Raw genomic sequence first — 16,222 nt, forward strand, 5'->3', positions numbered from 1 at the left:
TGATCAAATTAGTGTTGTTTGACTTATTGAATTTTATTGAACATGTTTATCTGGCTTGTTAAAACTATTGCCTATAGTCTCAGTATCACTGATTCATAAGCCTCGTTGTATTCTCTGATATGTTGTTTCCTGGTTGACTGGAATATTCCATTGAATAATACTGTATGCATAGCTATGAAGTTGCTGACGTGGCATCATCTCGAGCTGCCAGCTCACGTAACTCACGGTACTCCTCGCTGGCTTGAACGTTAATTAGGCCGTCTAGCGAGCTTGCCTCTTGACCAAGAGCTTCAACATCAATGATCATTTGGGCGCGGATCCGTGCCTCTTCGCGGCCCTGCTCGTCCAGCTGCTGATTCCGCGAAGTAGACCCAAAGAGCATGAATGCAGATTGCTTTCCCTTCTTGTATCGTCTAATGGAATCGTATGTCTTCTTCATCCCGATAAGATAAGACGAATATCTGTTCACGTGTCTCAGTTAACGGGATCGAAATGCACGCAGGAATGAAACTCACTTCAACACGACAGACTTGAAGATCTCTTCGGCCCAACCTGATCCGTATACGCTTTTGAGTTGGGAAGCAGGTGCACCATCCTCCAGCAAAAATTCCTTTAGCGGTTTGAGGATGTTGGGTATAAAATAACTTGGCTCTTGAGGGAGATCCAAATTGCGCGAGCTCATGGCACGGAACTGGGTTGGGATGGAGCGAACGTATTGTAAAGGATCTTGGCAACGAACGGACAGAATGGAAATCATTTCGTCGCTAATTGGGGGAATGATAGCAGACAGCTTGGAGAGTGTTTCGTTGAATATTTCTAGATGCTTATCAACAATCGTTCATGGAGGAGGCACTGATGTGCGCTGACCTTCAGGGGGTTGCTCGTCATCTTCCTGAGAAGTTGATGGAAGCAGGCCACGAATGGTTTGAGAAAAAAGTTTCTGAGCTTTAGACTTCACAACAAGGATATCCGAAATCATGAAGGCGAAGGCTCGCAAATGAGCGTCCTCCTGGGCTGCTACATCTGCAGCGTTCTGCCAAAAAAGAGTAAGATTAATTCCGCATGGCTGAGGACAGTTTCACCTTCTTCTCTGGAACCAAATCTGGGTTTTTCCGCACCGGAATGTTTGCATCCACCCATGTAATAAAACGATGAAGAATCTTTTAGTGACAAGAATGAAGCGGTCAGTGCATACAGTTACGAGATACTGTGCAGCTCACCTGCAAAGACAACCTCCAAAACCGGTGGACAAGTTCGGGTATGTAAACGGTAGAAGACCAGCATGTGCACAAGGCAGTTACAACAGCTTCCCCCTGCGCGGTTATGAAGGGAGCTATGTTGATTCTCTATATAATCATCCACTATGTGCAACAGAACTGAGATGCATACCCGAGATCTGGGGAGTAGTCATTGTTGGCGCCTGAGACAAGGTTTCTTCGAGTTTCCCGATGATCTCCTTCCATCGCAACTGGAAGTACACTTGGAGTTGCCACCGCCGTTCAAAGGCCTTGTATATTCTATGTGAACGAATGCTGTTTACGACCTCGACTGAGGGTGAGGTAAATTCAAAGGCTGTGATGAAATCGTGTATAATAGTATAATTCTGATAGCAATTAGACCAAAAGGTGAGTCTGATGGAGATAGGCCAACCTTCTGAAACTCATCTGGCCTTCCAGCAGCGAAGATGATCGGCCCGAGCTGGTCGATTAATGCTCGAGCTATCTCGGCCCACACGACTCGAGCCATAATGTCAAAGCCACCCTCGATTCTTGTGGACTTGTTTGCAATACAATCCACCTGTTCTCCGGTAGAACCTAATTGCCCATTGGTTGTAGGAGTTAAAACAGATTTAATGCCTCCCTTTTGGATCTTGGTGGATCTGGTGGAATTGATCCGTTCAGAGAGCTCGATTGGCACGATCAAATCACGCTCGATAAAGCGGAGCACAGTGCTCAAGAGTTGTGTCAATGGATCCTCTGAGTGTATTTGATCGGTGAATGAAGGCAAGCCACCTACAGTAGATATGGAGAGTTGGCTGGTCGTGTTTGATGTCGCAAGCGAGCGATCCCGAGTCGGGTAAAAGTGATGTGGGGTGAATGGTGTAATGGGAGAATCGATTGTCAGAATGGGCGAGTCTCTCGAAACGTGGAGAGAATCAGCCACAGGGGTCCGTGGCATTACAGGAGACACCGGAGCGGACAAGGCACTAGATGTGATGGTCTACTTTGGACGTTAGAAGGGCTCCTACTAAATTATAGACCGAACCTTGCGGATGAACGGCTGAACAATGTCTTGTCGAATGACGTCTTCGGCGGACTCCCATTTCTCTAGAGAATCGTATATTTTGAGACATTCCGTGAGATCAGCAATCAACTTGGGTCTTGAAGCAGGAGGTGCAGTTGTAGACGGCGACGCCGAAATTACTGCAACTAAGCTCGCAGAGAAAACTATGTCTAGGTCGCGAGACAAAGTATCCTCGATTTTAGTGATGTTCTGCGGGCAAACAGATAGTGAGCAGAATCACGCTACAAAAAGGATGTGACAAACCTTCCTGAGCTCCTCTACAAAGACGCAATCCTTCTGGCGCGCCTTCGCCGCGTGATAGAGAAGTTGATTGAACTCAGCTGCCACTCTCGCTAGGAACTTAGCCCCAACAGCCGGTGACCTGGATACCTTTCAATGCCACTCCTTGCACCGGAAATGTGTACTGTCACCTCTTAGTATCGGGTTCACCCACGTTCCGTGTGTAGGGACCCTCAAAGTGAATCGCGTCTAGGCTATCAGTCATGTCGCGAACTACCATGCTAGAATAATCGGGAGTGACGTTAGTAGAATCTTGATGGTCCGAGATTCTCAGCATAGTCTCAAGCCTCCCGACGAGGTCAGAAACTTTCAACAAAAGATGAAGCAGAGCCTTTCCAAGAAGTCGGTGAACAAAGAAGAAAGGGATGTGAGTACACACTGACTTTTTCTTCGCGTAATCTTGATCGTTCTTTTAGTTTCTCTTCAAAAGCCATCTTGATTTCCAAAAGCTCTGTTTTAGACCTCTAAAAGATATGACTACTCATGTCGAGTGGTGTCTTCCTATGCTCCTCACCTCTGTTTCACCATGCAGCGACTGGATAGGACCCAGTAGTCGCTGCAGTCTTGGCCCCTCCCCCCGGAGGTCCGTGCGGAGACTGATAAAATCTTCGTAGTCGTCATTAATGAGCTGAACTAATTCCTCCTTGAGTGTCCCCAAATAATCACGCAATTCCGTGCGAAGGTCCACAAGAGATGTATTGGGACGCGTCATCAAGAAATCATCCACATTGAAGGGCACATCATGGTTGAGCAGTGGGTGGTCATGTGAGAGTGGCAGCAATTGTGGAAGATCATGAGCAGAGGTTTCATCAAGAGAAGACTTAGAGCGATTGTCTGCGCCATCCGTTGTTTGCGCTGGACTGGCCTCTTCCTGTTGGTCGGGTCCATCCACGTGGCTGCTAAGATCTTCCTTGGCCGTCCTCGCCATTCTTCACACCGTCTCGCACGGGAGCAAGTTGGCCAGAATAAGCGCCAAGATGGATGTAACGTGAGAATCATGTTGTCCATTCAAAAGTTCCCTTTCAGTGAGCAATCGTAATGGATTGCGATTCTCCCTCTGCAATATTTGATAAGGCATACGCATTCTGGCACCGGTAATGATACATCCGCCAAAAAATATGTAAAAGCGACATAAGATGTGCTTTGGGCTCACACACAGGCGGCTAGCATACATCGCCCCACCCAGGACGTATGTTCTACAGCTGGAAGGCAGTAACTCAGCGACGAATGCCACGTCCAGGCCCAGGGGGGCCACCACGTCCGCGGCGAGCTGCGAGGAAGAGTCAGGCTTTTCAAACCTTGACCAACGACAGAATAATCATCAACGACTCACCGTTCGCTGTAGAATATCGAGTAGCAATCAGAATGCGCCAGAGAATGTACACAGAGCATATGGATTCTCACCTCGCATGATAGTTGCGCGACCACGTGCAGTACCAATACCTCGTCCCCTCATAGCATTCGGACCTACTCGTTTAAACCTATAAACAAGACATTTTCAGCTGCTGAGTGACTACATTCAAAATTGCTCACATTGGAGCATTTTGAAGCATATCTGGTACAATAATATATCTGATCATGCTGCCCCGGATATAAACTTGATCAAGTTGAGAGACGCGTCCATCACGCCCAGTTACGGTTATATCTTTTAATGAAACATTGAGGGAGTCTTCAGCTGAGCGATGCCAGGCATCAGCAACATTAGGCAGGCTAGCCAAGAAAACGTTACGACACCATCAGCAAGTTTGCCTCGATACAGTTGTCCTGACTTCAGTTCAACAGTAATCACATGCCCGAGAGCCTCGTGTAAAAGCTTTACGGGAATGCCTAATGTGCTAGCCATTTCAGAAACTTAAGAAATTGAGGACTGGGCTAAACACGGCACTCCCCTGAAACCACGTGAGTTGCTCTGGCCGCTGAAATGGCTTACTCCAGAACGGGAATTTGGGTTTTGGGCGTTGGCGCGCCTTGCTCTCTCTCGCACATATTTCGCAATGCTCAAAAGGGTATTGTCGAGACAGCTTATTGAGTCAGACTCTGAGGATGTCGGTGAAGTGACTTCGACCCTTGCCGCGCCCCCAACATCCGACCCACCCCTGATTGCACCACACAATGGCAATGAGCCAACGCCAAAGAAAAGGAAGAAGGCTAGCACGTCAGAAAACAACATGAATTCGCGTGTCAATGCCCAGGATATACTCATGGGACGCCTAAAACCAACAATAGCTGCGTCCAGAGCAGTTCCATCTCATCACTCGAGCAAGCTCCACTCCGTGGACCGTATCGCTGCTTGCCCCCATGACCTGCTAACCTGGTACTCTCGGGTCAAAGCCCTCAGATGTATGCCATGGCGTAGAGACTACGATCCCTCATTGGGTATCGGTGCACGGACCCAACACGCATATGAAGTACTTGTGTCGGAAGTTATGCTGCAACAAACGCAAATGTGTGGCCATTTCGTTTCCTACTGAAAAGTATGCTTCAAAACTTGTGCCACTTCAGCGTCACCGTTATCCCCTACTACAATAAATGGATGGAAGCATTCCCGACGGTCAGCGCCCTTGCGAGCGCCGACATCGAGCAAGTGTAAGTAAATATGATGGGCCATCAGTAACTCTTTTCGCCTCGTTTAATTAGACCTTCTGGCAGAAATCAACGGTGGAAGGGCCTAGGATATTATAGTCGTGGATCTCGTCTCTTAGATGCGGCTCGTGTCATCGTAAACGACATGGGAGGTCGCTTCCCAGAAGATGCTGCGTCTATGGAGAAAGGGCTTCCTGGAGTTGGTCGCTACACTGCAGGTCAGTTTTTCACCAAAATGTTTATCCACAACCTGTTCACCGCTCTCCATTGACAGGTGCTGTTTGCAGCATTGTGTTCGATCAGCACACACCTGCAGTCGATGGTAATGTTCAACGACTACTTAGCCGATTGCTTGCGTTACATGCCCCGCTGAAGGGGCCAAATGCTAAGGCGCCTCTGGAGCTCGTTTGGAATGTGGCAGGCGAATTAGTCGAGCGGACAAGGGATGGGGAAGCAGGGGCTTTTAACCAGGCATTAATCGAGCTGGGGAGCACTGTGTGCAAGCCAACAAACCCGAACTGTGGGGAGTGCCCTATAAAGCAGGAATGTGCTGCTTATTTGTTATCAAAGGTGAGGGATTCGATGTTAGAAACTTGACAATATGGTTATGTTTTTCTTGATGAAAGGGAAAAATGCCCGGCAGTGCGGAAGCTGTTGACGTCGAAGATTTGTGCAGTCTTTGTGAACCTTTCCCCGATTCGTCGACAGCTGTTACCCGTTATCCAATGAAAGTCGATAAAAAGAAGGCGCGTGAGGAACACAGTGCAGTCAGTGTGATCGAGTACTGCGGCCCATCCGATAGATGGGTGTTGTTGGTACGTCGCCCTGAAAAAGGTGACCTCGTATCCTCTATATTCGATTATCCAACCTGACGGGTGACGTAGGCCTTTTAGCGGGCTTGTACGAATTCCCGACAGTGTTACTGGATAACTCAAATCTCTCCAAGGAGCAAAAGAATGCAGCTTTCGAAGAGCTGCTTGTTCGATTGATAGCCTCACCGCCCATCATTGGAAACGCACCCTCTACAGAGCTGAGACTAAAAAAGAACAGAGATGCGGGCACACTTTTGCACATATTCTCGCACATTCGAATGACATATCACATCCGTCACTTTCAGTGTAGCCGTGTTAATGCGGAAGAGGACACCTTACCTGAGCTCCTGGAACCTTCGGATGCTGTCCAAAATGGAGCGAATGGAGCGGATGAAAGTGATGATGAGGAAAGGGTAAGGCCAAAGAAGAAAAGGAAAACGGCGAATGACAAAGGAACTAGGCGGACGACAAACATTGAGAGCAACGAACCCCGAAGTCGTGTCAAATGGGTGCGCATTGCTGACGTGGAGAGTGAGAAGTGAGTGCAGAGGTGTAGCCATTGTCGCATTTCAAGGCTCATTTACTCTCCACAGCATTAGCACAGGTGCCTTGAAGATTTGGAAGCAAGTAACCAAAAGTGATTGTTCAGTAAGTCCATACGTGGTCCACTATGGCAAATTTGAACCCGCTGGTATTAGGATGATGTCCAGTCAAGTGTGATACTGTCATGCTGATCTCGACAGTCACAGCATTAGTCAATACGCACTACACATATCTTAAATAATTATGTGGTCCTTCCTTAACGTCTCTCTGCCTCATATGATGCGAGCGCTTTATCCACGGCGACAAGTAGTGGAGCAAATGCCTGAGGCCCAAAGCTATCAGCAGTGGGAACATAAGTTATCATTGTCACGCACAGCTTCCATGGTCGCTACACTGACCCCCTGCCGTTGGCCGCTTTCGATGATCGCTCTCGCCTTGTCGTGAGTTTTGGCTAAATATGTGATCATCTTGCTCTGCCGAGCCACTTTCTGTGCTGGCGTGGCGCTGGAAAAAGCCGCTAATGTGGTTCCAGTTTCGCTAGATGGTGGATGTATTGTACTCCAGTACTGACGCAGAAACTCATTTGCTGCGGTGGCACACGATCTCATTTGTTGAAGTATGAGCGGGGGGATGGCGTCTGGGGAGTATTAGGGGAATATTAGCCAACACAAGCACTCCTTACCACTTTGGGTTCGGTCGGCTCGGGACATGACGTTCGTCATCATATCTTGAACAGCAGCGTTAGCAGCATCAGGCTTTATTGAAAACTGCAAGAAAATTAGTGGCATGTTGTGCAGAGAGGAAAAGACGTGCCTGCTCTAATTCCGTTGACCAATTGTCAAGACTGCTTGACATGGTGCTGACAATGTCATCAAACTCCATAGGTGACTGATGGAACCGTGTGTCAACCGCGAACCCCTAAGTCGTGCACGAAACGCCTACTAGCTTAGACACAGCAGACGAAACAACAGCTTGACCTCGACCAACATCGTTCAGGAGAGTTTGAGCATTCGACACCTGCAGCGGTAAGCCTTGGGGACGATGTGATCCTCGAAGATCGTCTAATATGACCTGTGAATCATAGTTCGAAGACTATCCCAGTACGTCAGATCATATTTCACTGTTTGCGTCTGATTTGGCGCACCTCCGCAGCGTAATGTTCCGGCGCGTCGTCTCCATGCTTAGTCACCTTAGTGCCTCTTTAATATATGTAAGGCTACATTTGCATTTCCGAATTATTAGCACCTACAAAGCGGACTCCAGCAGACGCTCCGAATGTTCATTGAACCGCCGTATGATGGGGATAGCATTCTTCCGTTTACCCGCTTGCATAGTCACGTCTTTCTCGTTCCCCGTCTAGAAACTCGTCAGCCAGTACGTCCGCAAATCTCAGCGAGTAGAAATCCTGACCTCAGCATGATCTCCCTGAGTGGCTTCCAGGTCCAAGAATAACGGCACACGTTCGTTCCGTGGGTGAAGAGGCTCAGTATCTTGGAGGGATGAGTAGGGCTATCTAGATTTAAAAGCTTTTGCAACAGACCGTCATCTTCCTTCTCCAAATACTTGTCGAAGATCGGATCAGGCTTGGCCACGGAATTGCGGGAAGATGCGCGGTGTCTGTCAAACAATTTTGAACTGAAATATCTTTCCCAAAATTCTGCCTCCCCAAGCTGCAATATTATCAGGATCAGGTAGTGTCTGCCAAACGAGCACCACTTGCAGGTTTAGGAACATTCTCTGCGTACGCTTGCTGTACGACCGGGAACTCTTCGAAAATGTCTGCTAGGAGCTGAGGGGTCAATGTAAGCATGATCTGCCCTTGTTCTCCAGTCTTGAGACGCGGCGCTACGATCTGTGAAGATTTCCCTTTTCGTTGCTGACTGGCAGCTATTTCGGTCGCTAAAAGATGCTTGAAAGTGTTTCGAGCAGTGAAGTGAGAGACGAGAGCAGCAGAGCACACCTCTCTTCCTTCCCAGAATTCCTCTTCTGTGATTTGACCAGTTTCAACGAGTTCTCGATGCAAACTGGACAACTCAGGTGACGTGGTCAAGACCTTTTGACGGATCTCAAACGAGAAGGGTTGGTTTCTCAACGGTGTTGCACTGGATGCGCGAGAATATGCAGGGGTGGTGGGTCGGGGAATTGGGGTGGATGGGCTCGAAGGTGTTGATGCCTTCCCCGTCACGTTGGGAATCGGTATGCTCGCTTTGGTCGTATTCTGCGTGATGACTTCAAGAAGCAAACTTTTAAACTTCGCTAACTCCGCCTCAGCAACTGCAGGAGGAGACGTAAAATGGAACATGTATGCTTCATCGCTGTCCGTGACATTGAGTTTGAGCTTCTTCTTCGGAACGCCTTCCTTCGTACAGAAGAGGTCTTTTGCGTTTGAGTTAGGTAATTCACGTTATCGAAACATTCATACTCACTAGAGATCTTAGAGTGAGCTATGTTGAGGGTCGGTTTGGATTGACCATCTGGCACCCATACCACCCGTGTGTTCGTAAAGGTCAGGATTCCAGCCTTTTTATTATACACAGTTTTAGCTCTAGCCTCGACATTACTGCTCCCGCTAACTGCAGCAACATTCAGCATCAAACGAAGTAGGTAATAGGACAGATATCGATAGAAGGTTTCTTCTGAAGCAAGTCTCAGGAGTGATTCAGTTCAGTACACAGCCACCCGAACTGCCTGCTGTTTGTGATGAACCCGTTTTCATGTTACCTCCTCATCAATAGTAGAAAAATCATATTTATGGATGTATGCGCGGCATATATAGCCTGTAGCGCCTATGATAATAACATAGTGCACAGACTGCACCTTTATATTGATGGATATTGTTGTCGAGGTGCCAATAACTCAAATTGGATTTAGGCGGGCGCTCCCTCTCCTTCTTCCGCGTTCTCTAACTACCACGGACGGAACCAGCTCTCCGCTACTTCCCGAACTTATTCCGTATTATACGCCCTATTATTCAACGCGTGGAGGATTTCTGGCTCTCTGACTTCTTGGCGGTGATTTGCTGCACGCCTTCCGCTTCTAGACCATGGCGAAAACAGGCGATTCGACAAAGCATACGATAGTATATGCCCCTACCAATAAGTCTACCTGCCACGTTTGTTTTATTCCTTCGTTACGTTGTCCTTCAGCATTAATTTCCCGTGACACTCTGACAGGGTCCTCATCCTTGCAAAGGCAGCAAAATATCTATAGGGAGTCTTCGTTACGGTCTCAAATATCACTCGCCTCAATATGGAGAGAGTTGGTCGTGGAGGCATTGGGGCTGCGTAACTACCGATATTCTTGAAGAGCTTGGGAACGTTTCTTTGTATAAACTGCCGGGATGGTCCAAATTGACGTGAGTCACGAACTGTACACACACAACATCCTACGCCGGCTTGTCTCTGGAAAATCTACATTCCTAACCTGCCTTTTGTCATGCAGTGTCGATGATAAAACACGTGTCATGACAGCGGTTCGTGCTCTTCGGGTTGACCCTTCAGACGTCCCAGCGTCGGCGAGACCTCTTGATTGGTCAGATTTCGACAATCGGACTTCTCAGCCCCAAAGCTCTTCCCAGGTTGGCGTTGGCCAGAAGAGGAAGTTTGAGGCCTCCATCCATGGGTCATCCCAGACGCAGCCGACCTCTTCACAGACCGCTGTCCAGTCATCTCAGATTATGGACTTGGACGATTCGGACGATGACCTTGGATGGGTGCCTATGGAGGAGATCCAAAAGACGAACATTATATCAACTCAACCGGGAAGGTCGTAGGGCTGCAATATTACAACGGTCTTGTAGGGGACGGCGAGCAAGTCAGTCTTGTGAGGGAGCCCACTAATGAGTTTGACCGGTACGTGTGACAATGGTTCATTTGCTGGCTGATGGCTGATACTAGTCTCCCAGGAATGCGATTCAAGTGGTGAGAGTGTGCGGACTCCAACAAAATATGATCTAATCTCTCTCTCAGATGAACCTCACTAATCAGCAAGTTGGCCATATCAAGAGAGAATTTGCGCAGAAACTTTCTCCTCTCATTGATGCAAACTTAATTCTTGTGGAAGGAACAATCGTAAACGGGAATATGCACGGATTCGTGTACGACCTCGATATGTAGGTCTTTGTCCAATGCAATGTGTTAAGTTGACTTACTCTTTATCTCCCATTCAGAACCCTTCACATATATGGAGCATCAGACACCCGATCGGCCTTGGAGCCTATGTTAAAATGGGCTACCCCTGGGCAGAGGGGGTTCACTGACGCTCTCCGTGCCAAGTACAAACATAACTTCGACGTAACTTCAACCAGCAGCACTCAAACGGCTGCCAACGGGGTCCCTAGTGGCTACTCGCCGCGTATCTAGCCTCCAGTTCTTTGGGAGGCTATTCCTCAATAAGCTCTCGAATATCCGGCTCTCAGAAGACACAGTCACAATCGGCGAAGCTGGAGGCGGAACGCCGAGTTAAACTGGAGATGGAACGCCGAGCTAAACTAGAGGTCGAACGTATTGCTGCTCAGAAGGGGGAAGAGCTGAAGACTATCATAAAAGGATTTGAGAAGGTAGACGATGAGAGCAGACGAGCTTCGCTGCTTGATTCGTTGTGCTCCAAGGAAGATATTATGAACCTTCCTGTATATGAAAACCCGCCAGGGAAGGCCAACGGCCTGCTCAAGTCGGATCTCATGAAGCACCAGGTACGTGATCTCGGATTTGTCATTTTTTCGAATCTTAACCACTGATCTCGCCCTAGCTACAAGCGCTCAAATGGTGCATTGATCGCGAAAACCCTGTATTGCCCACGAGTGCCTCTCAACCATCAGAACAGGTATGAGTTCTGGTACGAGCACCCAGCTCTGCGGCTGATGACTTGACCCACGGTCTAGTTTTGGCGCTACGATGAGTCTACTGGAAAGGTCAGAATGCTCCAAATCGTGTCATCGAGCACACAGGCTTAGGATTCCCATAGCCATTATACCTCAATGTGGAAAGCAATCAGCCCGTACCAGTCAGCCGACCTCCAGTACTTGGCCGCGGTGCAATCCTCGCCGATGCCATGGGTTTAGGTGGGTAGAGTTGGTTACTGGACAACAATGGCTAATGCATCTTCTGTAGGGAAGACGCTATCGATGATCTCTCTCATTGTTGCCACTAAAGAGGACGTGCCAAAGGATTACTGCAATGCAACGTTGGTTGGTCTGTTGAGAGTCTTCTCCGAATATTCCCATCAGATGCTAATCTGCAATGCCTCTTCATTCTTCAGTTGCTCCGGTTTCTATTCTCCGCACATGGGAAGTTGAAATCGCAGATCATTGCGCTGACAACCTCTCGGTTTATACCTATTACGAAAAGAATCGCGACATTGCAGCCTCTGAACTACAGAAATATGACGTCGTGATAACAAGCTATCATACCTGTACCGGGGACTGGTCCAGATTGCCTGACGCACAAGACGCCCATGCTAAAAAGAAATCGAGAGGATCTAGCGCACTATATGACGTGAAGTGGAAGGTGGCCCTCCGTTCTTTGAGTCGCCTCGCGAAACTGATACATATCAACCTAGCGCATTATTTTAGATGAAGGTGGAGTCCGTTTTCGCCCGCATCTTCAGAATTGAATTTCTGATTCTTGTCAAGGCCATAACATCCGTAATCCGAATGTGAGTGAATACACTTGATGTGGAAGTCATGGATTAACGTTCATTCCAGACAAAACAACACAAGGCTTTGAAGAGGCTTGATGCACAACGCCGTTGGGTAAGCTTGTGGATACAATGATCGTCTCCAAGTTTTTGACCATAGGCGCCGCAGGTGGTGACAGGAACACCCATCGTAAGTCATAAGTGTCTTTTGCGTATTTATGTATAACGTCCTCCCTTCTGGCTCAGATTAATTCACCGAAGGATCTTGGAGCACTACTTCATTTCCTGCAGATTTGTCGCCCATTGAGTGAACTAGATTACTTCAATAGGCGTCTCATTCGACCTCTCAACCAAGGTGACGGCAGAGCTGCTAATCTCCTGAAGGTCGGTCGCTATTGTGGTTCTGGTGTAGAGCCATTCTAATCGACTGATTCAGACCATAATGTCGCACGTTTGTCTCCGAAGGACAAAAGAGATGCAAAATTCGAAGGGAGAGTACCTGATCGAGCTGCCCCCAGTCCGTGATTACTCAGTGCTGCTTGTTTCTTTATTGATGAATTATGTCAGGTTGAGATGACTACGGTCAAAGTTACCCTCGACCCCGAAACCCGCAAGTTGTATGATGAATTAGAAAGTACGTCTCGGGATCGTTTCTCGCGTCACATGAGAGGGCAACATGATCCCAATCGCATTCAGGTAAATCCTAATGCAAAAGTCCTCACAAATTGACATTGTCATCAATGACTATCTCGTGCCCTTTAGGTACCATTCAACGCCCTCGCAATGCTCACGAGGCTGCGGCAACTAGCCCTGCACCCCGCACTGGTGCCTCGATCCTACCTGGAAGAGCTTACACTCCAGAATATGGAGGACGAGAACACTAATGGTCACAGTAGCGTCTCGTTAAGCCATGAAGACCGTCGTCGTCTGCAGAATTTATTGTTTCAGTTTGCTGAAGACAACGAGGAATGTGCCATATGTTTCGATGTACTCCGCGATCCTCGCATTACTCCCTGTGCACATGCCTTTTGCTTAGAGTGCATCACGAATGCATTGTCCAGGGACCCGAAATGTCCAATGGTGCGTACATTGCCTCCCAGTAATGTACGCGGTGTGTGCCGATCTTCCTCTTCACAGGACCGGCGGCGGCTCTTCACGGGCGACCTCATTGAGCCTCCGCCCTCGATAGACACAACGCAGCCCCAAGTGCGGCTCGACTTGGACGACGATAGGGAAGATGATGCTCGAAGCTCTTCCGCCAAGATCAACGAGCTTATCCACCTTTTGCAACTCACTCCCAGTGACGAGAAGTCGGTGGTGTTTTCTCAGTTTACCTCATTCCTTGACAAAGTGGGATGTTGCAGCCTCATCCCGAGACACAGACTAACGATCGATATAGATTGCAGAGCAACTGAGTGAGCATGGTATTCCCTTCGTCAGGTTCGACGGCAGCATGTCGGCAGCTCGTCGCACAGAGGCTTTGGAGTATTTCAACATACCTCTGAAGGGAGACTCCTGTGCATCTGCTGGTTCCCCGAACCTTGCAAGGCGTAAGGACCCGCACAAACTGTATGATCTGGAAGAAGTCAATGTCGAACTGGACGAAATGGACGCAGGTTCGGCTCTGCAAAACACTTCTCAGGCACCGGCTATGAATACAGCCAATGCGCGGGAGTCTACTCGCAAGAGACTCAGACCTAACTTTCTGGGCAGCCCTCTCAGCAGCGAATCAGAATCGGATGACTTCCTCCGGAAAGTTGAGGGGTCTAGTTCTTTGAAAACTAAAGCCAAAACTCGGACCTTATCGGATGACTACAAACCCGAGGCTGAATCTGCCGGACCAAGCGATAATGATGAATATCGAGAAAACGGTGGACTCTCGGGGGGTGATGGTGGGGTCAATGTTGCAGGAGCAAGAAGGCGTACCAAGGGTAAAGGCAAAGCGGTCGCGGTCCCCGCTCCGCAGGGAAAAAAGAAGGAACGGGAGGCAATCCTTCAATCTTACAACATCAGCAGAGATAAAATCCCAGTTGTGATGCTGATCTCCTTGAAGGCTGGAGCACTTGGATTACAGCTGACCGTCGCAAATAATGTATTCTTGGTAGGTATCGGCCCCCACAAACGAAGGATTGCTGCTAAACTTAACGTCTTAGATGGATCCGTATGTAGCTTGGTCTTATGAATCGCTGTCCATGAATCATCCTTACTTCAACAGTTGGTGGCAAGAAGGCATCGAAAGCCAAGCCATTGATCGGTACGTGGGCTCAGGGAATCTCCCACATTATTAACATCGTGTCATCAACAGTTGCAACCGGATTGGACAAAAGAGAAATGTCAAGGTGTATCAAAGTAAGTCATTCTTGTCATTCATCATTTCGAAAAAGCTCATCGGAGGACAGTGATCGCTGAGGACACGGTGGAGAGCAAAGTTCTGGAAATCCAGGAGCGGAAAAGGATGCTAATCAAACACGCAAGTGGATCGCAGGTGTGAAAGTTCAGCACACTACTGACATGATGCCAAAATAGGCATTTTCAGCTACGAAAAGCACAGAGAAGACTCGTTCGACTAAGAAAGAGGCTCGCTTACAAGGTGAGTTATCTATAGAGTAGTGTCCAAGCAAAGACTCAGGCTCCTATCAAGATTTGATAGAATTATTCGGCCTTCGACGCGAAGCGCCAGCTGGCGCGTAGCTTAAGAGCGGTAATTTCTCGCCCACTTCCAAAATCTAATCACGAGTTGGAATATTTATCTCCCAAAATTTATATTCACGGAGTCCTTTGCCAAGTATATTTCAATCCGGTGAATTCGACATACGATACTTTGAGATGTTGAGTCTAACGGCGAGCAGTATATTCCTCGTGCAAGTAAATGGTTCTACATCTCTCAATGTTGTGAATCGTGTCCGTGCTCTCCATGGCCCCACGGATGCGCACCCTGGACGAAATGTCAACTTTATTCCTGGCAGAAGTCCAGAACAGCATAGAATGGACTCACCAGTAACTTCAGCCCATCTTGCCTGTAAGATGCAGGAGGGAGTTCCTCGTAAGTAACGTGCAGCTGCGAATACACTGCCATGACACCCACTTGGCACGATAGAAGATGAAAAACCACATTGCTGCCCCGAGACCTTTTGCGAGAAACTGGTAGCCTCTGCCTGGCAGATGGGGATGGAAGCCTAAACAGTGGTGCAACGGGTCAAACTACGACTGGAAGATATATTTAAGAATATTAGATTGGACCTGCGCCAGCCATCGCGTTGTGATAACCACGGATTTGAAGTACAGTGGGAAACTCGGTCACGTGTTTTCACTTGACTGATGTCGGAAAATCCCGTATATCGTTTAAACGCCCGGGAAACGTTTCATGGCGTTTTTTTACAACAACTACCCAACAGCCGATGAGAATACATTGGTCAGATGTGGTGGTACTTTATGTGTTATATGAGACGGGTTTTTGACGATTTTGATGCTGTAGGAAGCATTTATGACACATTTATTAAGTTATTAAAAACATATTCAGAGCGTTTGAGGGGTATAAAAACGCATTCAATAATATCAAAAAACGCCATAAACAATTTATCACAACGTTTAGATGCCAAAATTCACGTTTAAACGTCAAATTTTGGCGTTTTAAATGTCAAGTCTCGTGCTTTTGATCGATCTCGCGATTTTCCGACAGAAATGCCACAAAGAAAAGTGGAGGTCGCACTGTGATAGACAGGTGTTCTCTATCTATAGAGGCTGGTATCCTGCCTACAGGTGTTCTAAGGTCTATCAAAGACGACCATTGTGAAGTATGATACATCTGGAGTGATGTCCTACGCACTTCAATTTCTATTGAAGCATGCTGAGATCGAATCGAGTTCAGGCCGGACCCCAGCCTCTATGACTTCGTAATATTATATAGGAATCGACTGCCGAAGGCTCAATGTTCGTCAAACTCAGAGTGTCAATTTACTCGTTGACGGGGAGTGATGGTCATTGCTGCCACCGCAGCATTGAACGGTTGAGTCGAGATATAACTAATGTACTCGAGTAGGTTGGCTGTGAATGCAACGATGAGT

The 16,222-nt window shown here is 47.9% G+C and overlaps 6 protein-coding genes across 6 annotated transcripts; 2 read left to right on the forward strand and 4 right to left on the reverse strand.

Moving 5' to 3' along the window:
- Positions 1 to 10: 10 nt before the first annotated feature.
- EI90DRAFT_2965247 (oligomeric golgi complex component, COG2-domain-containing protein) lies at positions 11 to 3,638 on the reverse strand. The gene is made up of 12 exons (XM_039055517.1): positions 3,098 to 3,638; positions 2,967 to 3,047; positions 2,715 to 2,914; positions 2,548 to 2,665; positions 2,266 to 2,493; positions 1,651 to 2,220; positions 1,390 to 1,603; positions 1,221 to 1,333; positions 1,083 to 1,160; positions 868 to 1,033; positions 514 to 816; positions 11 to 459 (listed from the first exon to the last, which is right to left on the reverse strand). Exons 1-12 carry the CDS (start codon positions 3,509 to 3,511, stop codon positions 173 to 175), a joined length of 2,772 nt encoding a protein of 923 aa, XP_038922791.1. The 5' UTR covers positions 3,512 to 3,638; the 3' UTR covers positions 11 to 172.
- A 105-nt stretch (positions 3,639 to 3,743) lies between these two features.
- On the reverse strand, positions 3,744 to 4,444 carry EI90DRAFT_3278848 (Sm-like ribonucleoprotein). Its single transcript, XM_039066632.1, has 5 exons — positions 4,318 to 4,444; positions 4,117 to 4,258; positions 3,988 to 4,064; positions 3,917 to 3,922; positions 3,744 to 3,853 (listed from the first exon to the last, which is right to left on the reverse strand). The coding sequence occupies exons 1-5, from the start codon at positions 4,424 to 4,426 to the stop codon at positions 3,801 to 3,803; spliced, it is 387 nt and encodes a 128-aa protein (XP_038922792.1). The 5' UTR covers positions 4,427 to 4,444; the 3' UTR covers positions 3,744 to 3,800.
- A 42-nt stretch (positions 4,445 to 4,486) lies between these two features.
- Positions 4,487 to 6,779, forward strand: EI90DRAFT_3032291 (DNA glycosylase). The gene is made up of 7 exons (XM_039058379.1): positions 4,487 to 5,032; positions 5,086 to 5,169; positions 5,233 to 5,384; positions 5,441 to 5,736; positions 5,793 to 6,000; positions 6,051 to 6,516; positions 6,572 to 6,779. Exons 1-7 carry the CDS (start codon positions 4,578 to 4,580, stop codon positions 6,696 to 6,698), a joined length of 1,788 nt encoding a protein of 595 aa, XP_038922793.1. The 5' UTR covers positions 4,487 to 4,577; the 3' UTR covers positions 6,699 to 6,779.
- Positions 6,620 to 9,181, reverse strand: EI90DRAFT_3032292 (uncharacterized protein). Its single transcript, XM_039058380.1, has 12 exons — positions 8,948 to 9,181; positions 8,482 to 8,897; positions 8,242 to 8,430; positions 8,062 to 8,191; positions 7,932 to 8,011; positions 7,771 to 7,877; positions 7,666 to 7,720; positions 7,464 to 7,613; positions 7,335 to 7,409; positions 7,204 to 7,288; positions 6,896 to 7,158; positions 6,620 to 6,843 (listed from the first exon to the last, which is right to left on the reverse strand). Exons 1-12 carry the CDS (start codon positions 9,111 to 9,113, stop codon positions 6,778 to 6,780), a joined length of 1,782 nt encoding a protein of 593 aa, XP_038922794.1. The 5' UTR covers positions 9,114 to 9,181; the 3' UTR covers positions 6,620 to 6,777.
- A 56-nt stretch (positions 9,182 to 9,237) lies between these two features.
- On the forward strand, positions 9,238 to 14,941 carry EI90DRAFT_3285270 (SNF2 family N-terminal domain-containing protein). The gene is made up of 28 exons (XM_039066958.1): positions 9,238 to 9,633; positions 9,695 to 9,876; positions 9,963 to 10,233; positions 10,287 to 10,372; positions 10,426 to 10,441; positions 10,490 to 10,632; positions 10,690 to 10,813; positions 10,861 to 11,214; positions 11,271 to 11,345; positions 11,404 to 11,433; positions 11,487 to 11,583; positions 11,633 to 11,713; positions 11,781 to 12,028; positions 12,081 to 12,099; positions 12,154 to 12,176; positions 12,226 to 12,273; positions 12,328 to 12,348; positions 12,405 to 12,542; positions 12,595 to 12,675; positions 12,726 to 12,854; positions 12,921 to 13,238; positions 13,296 to 13,508; positions 13,558 to 14,259; positions 14,312 to 14,412; positions 14,464 to 14,507; positions 14,543 to 14,643; positions 14,685 to 14,748; positions 14,800 to 14,941. Exons 1-28 carry the CDS (start codon positions 9,565 to 9,567, stop codon positions 14,847 to 14,849), a joined length of 3,828 nt encoding a protein of 1,275 aa, XP_038922795.1. The 5' UTR covers positions 9,238 to 9,564; the 3' UTR covers positions 14,850 to 14,941.
- A 101-nt stretch (positions 14,942 to 15,042) lies between these two features.
- Positions 15,043 to 15,332, reverse strand: EI90DRAFT_2904581 (uncharacterized protein; the record flags this gene model as incomplete). The annotated part of the gene is made up of 3 exons (XM_039054175.1): positions 15,043 to 15,093; positions 15,154 to 15,175; positions 15,244 to 15,332. Coding segments are annotated over 3 exons (162 nt in total), but the record flags the coding sequence as incomplete, so codon positions are not given.
- Positions 15,333 to 16,222: the final 890 nt, after the last annotated feature.

The sequence above is a fragment of the Cantharellus anzutake genome (assembly GCF_015039405.1).
Source record: "Cantharellus anzutake strain C23 chromosome Unknown EI90scaffold_3, whole genome shotgun sequence".
NCBI lineage: Eukaryota > Fungi > Basidiomycota > Agaricomycetes > Cantharellales > Hydnaceae > Cantharellus > Cantharellus anzutake.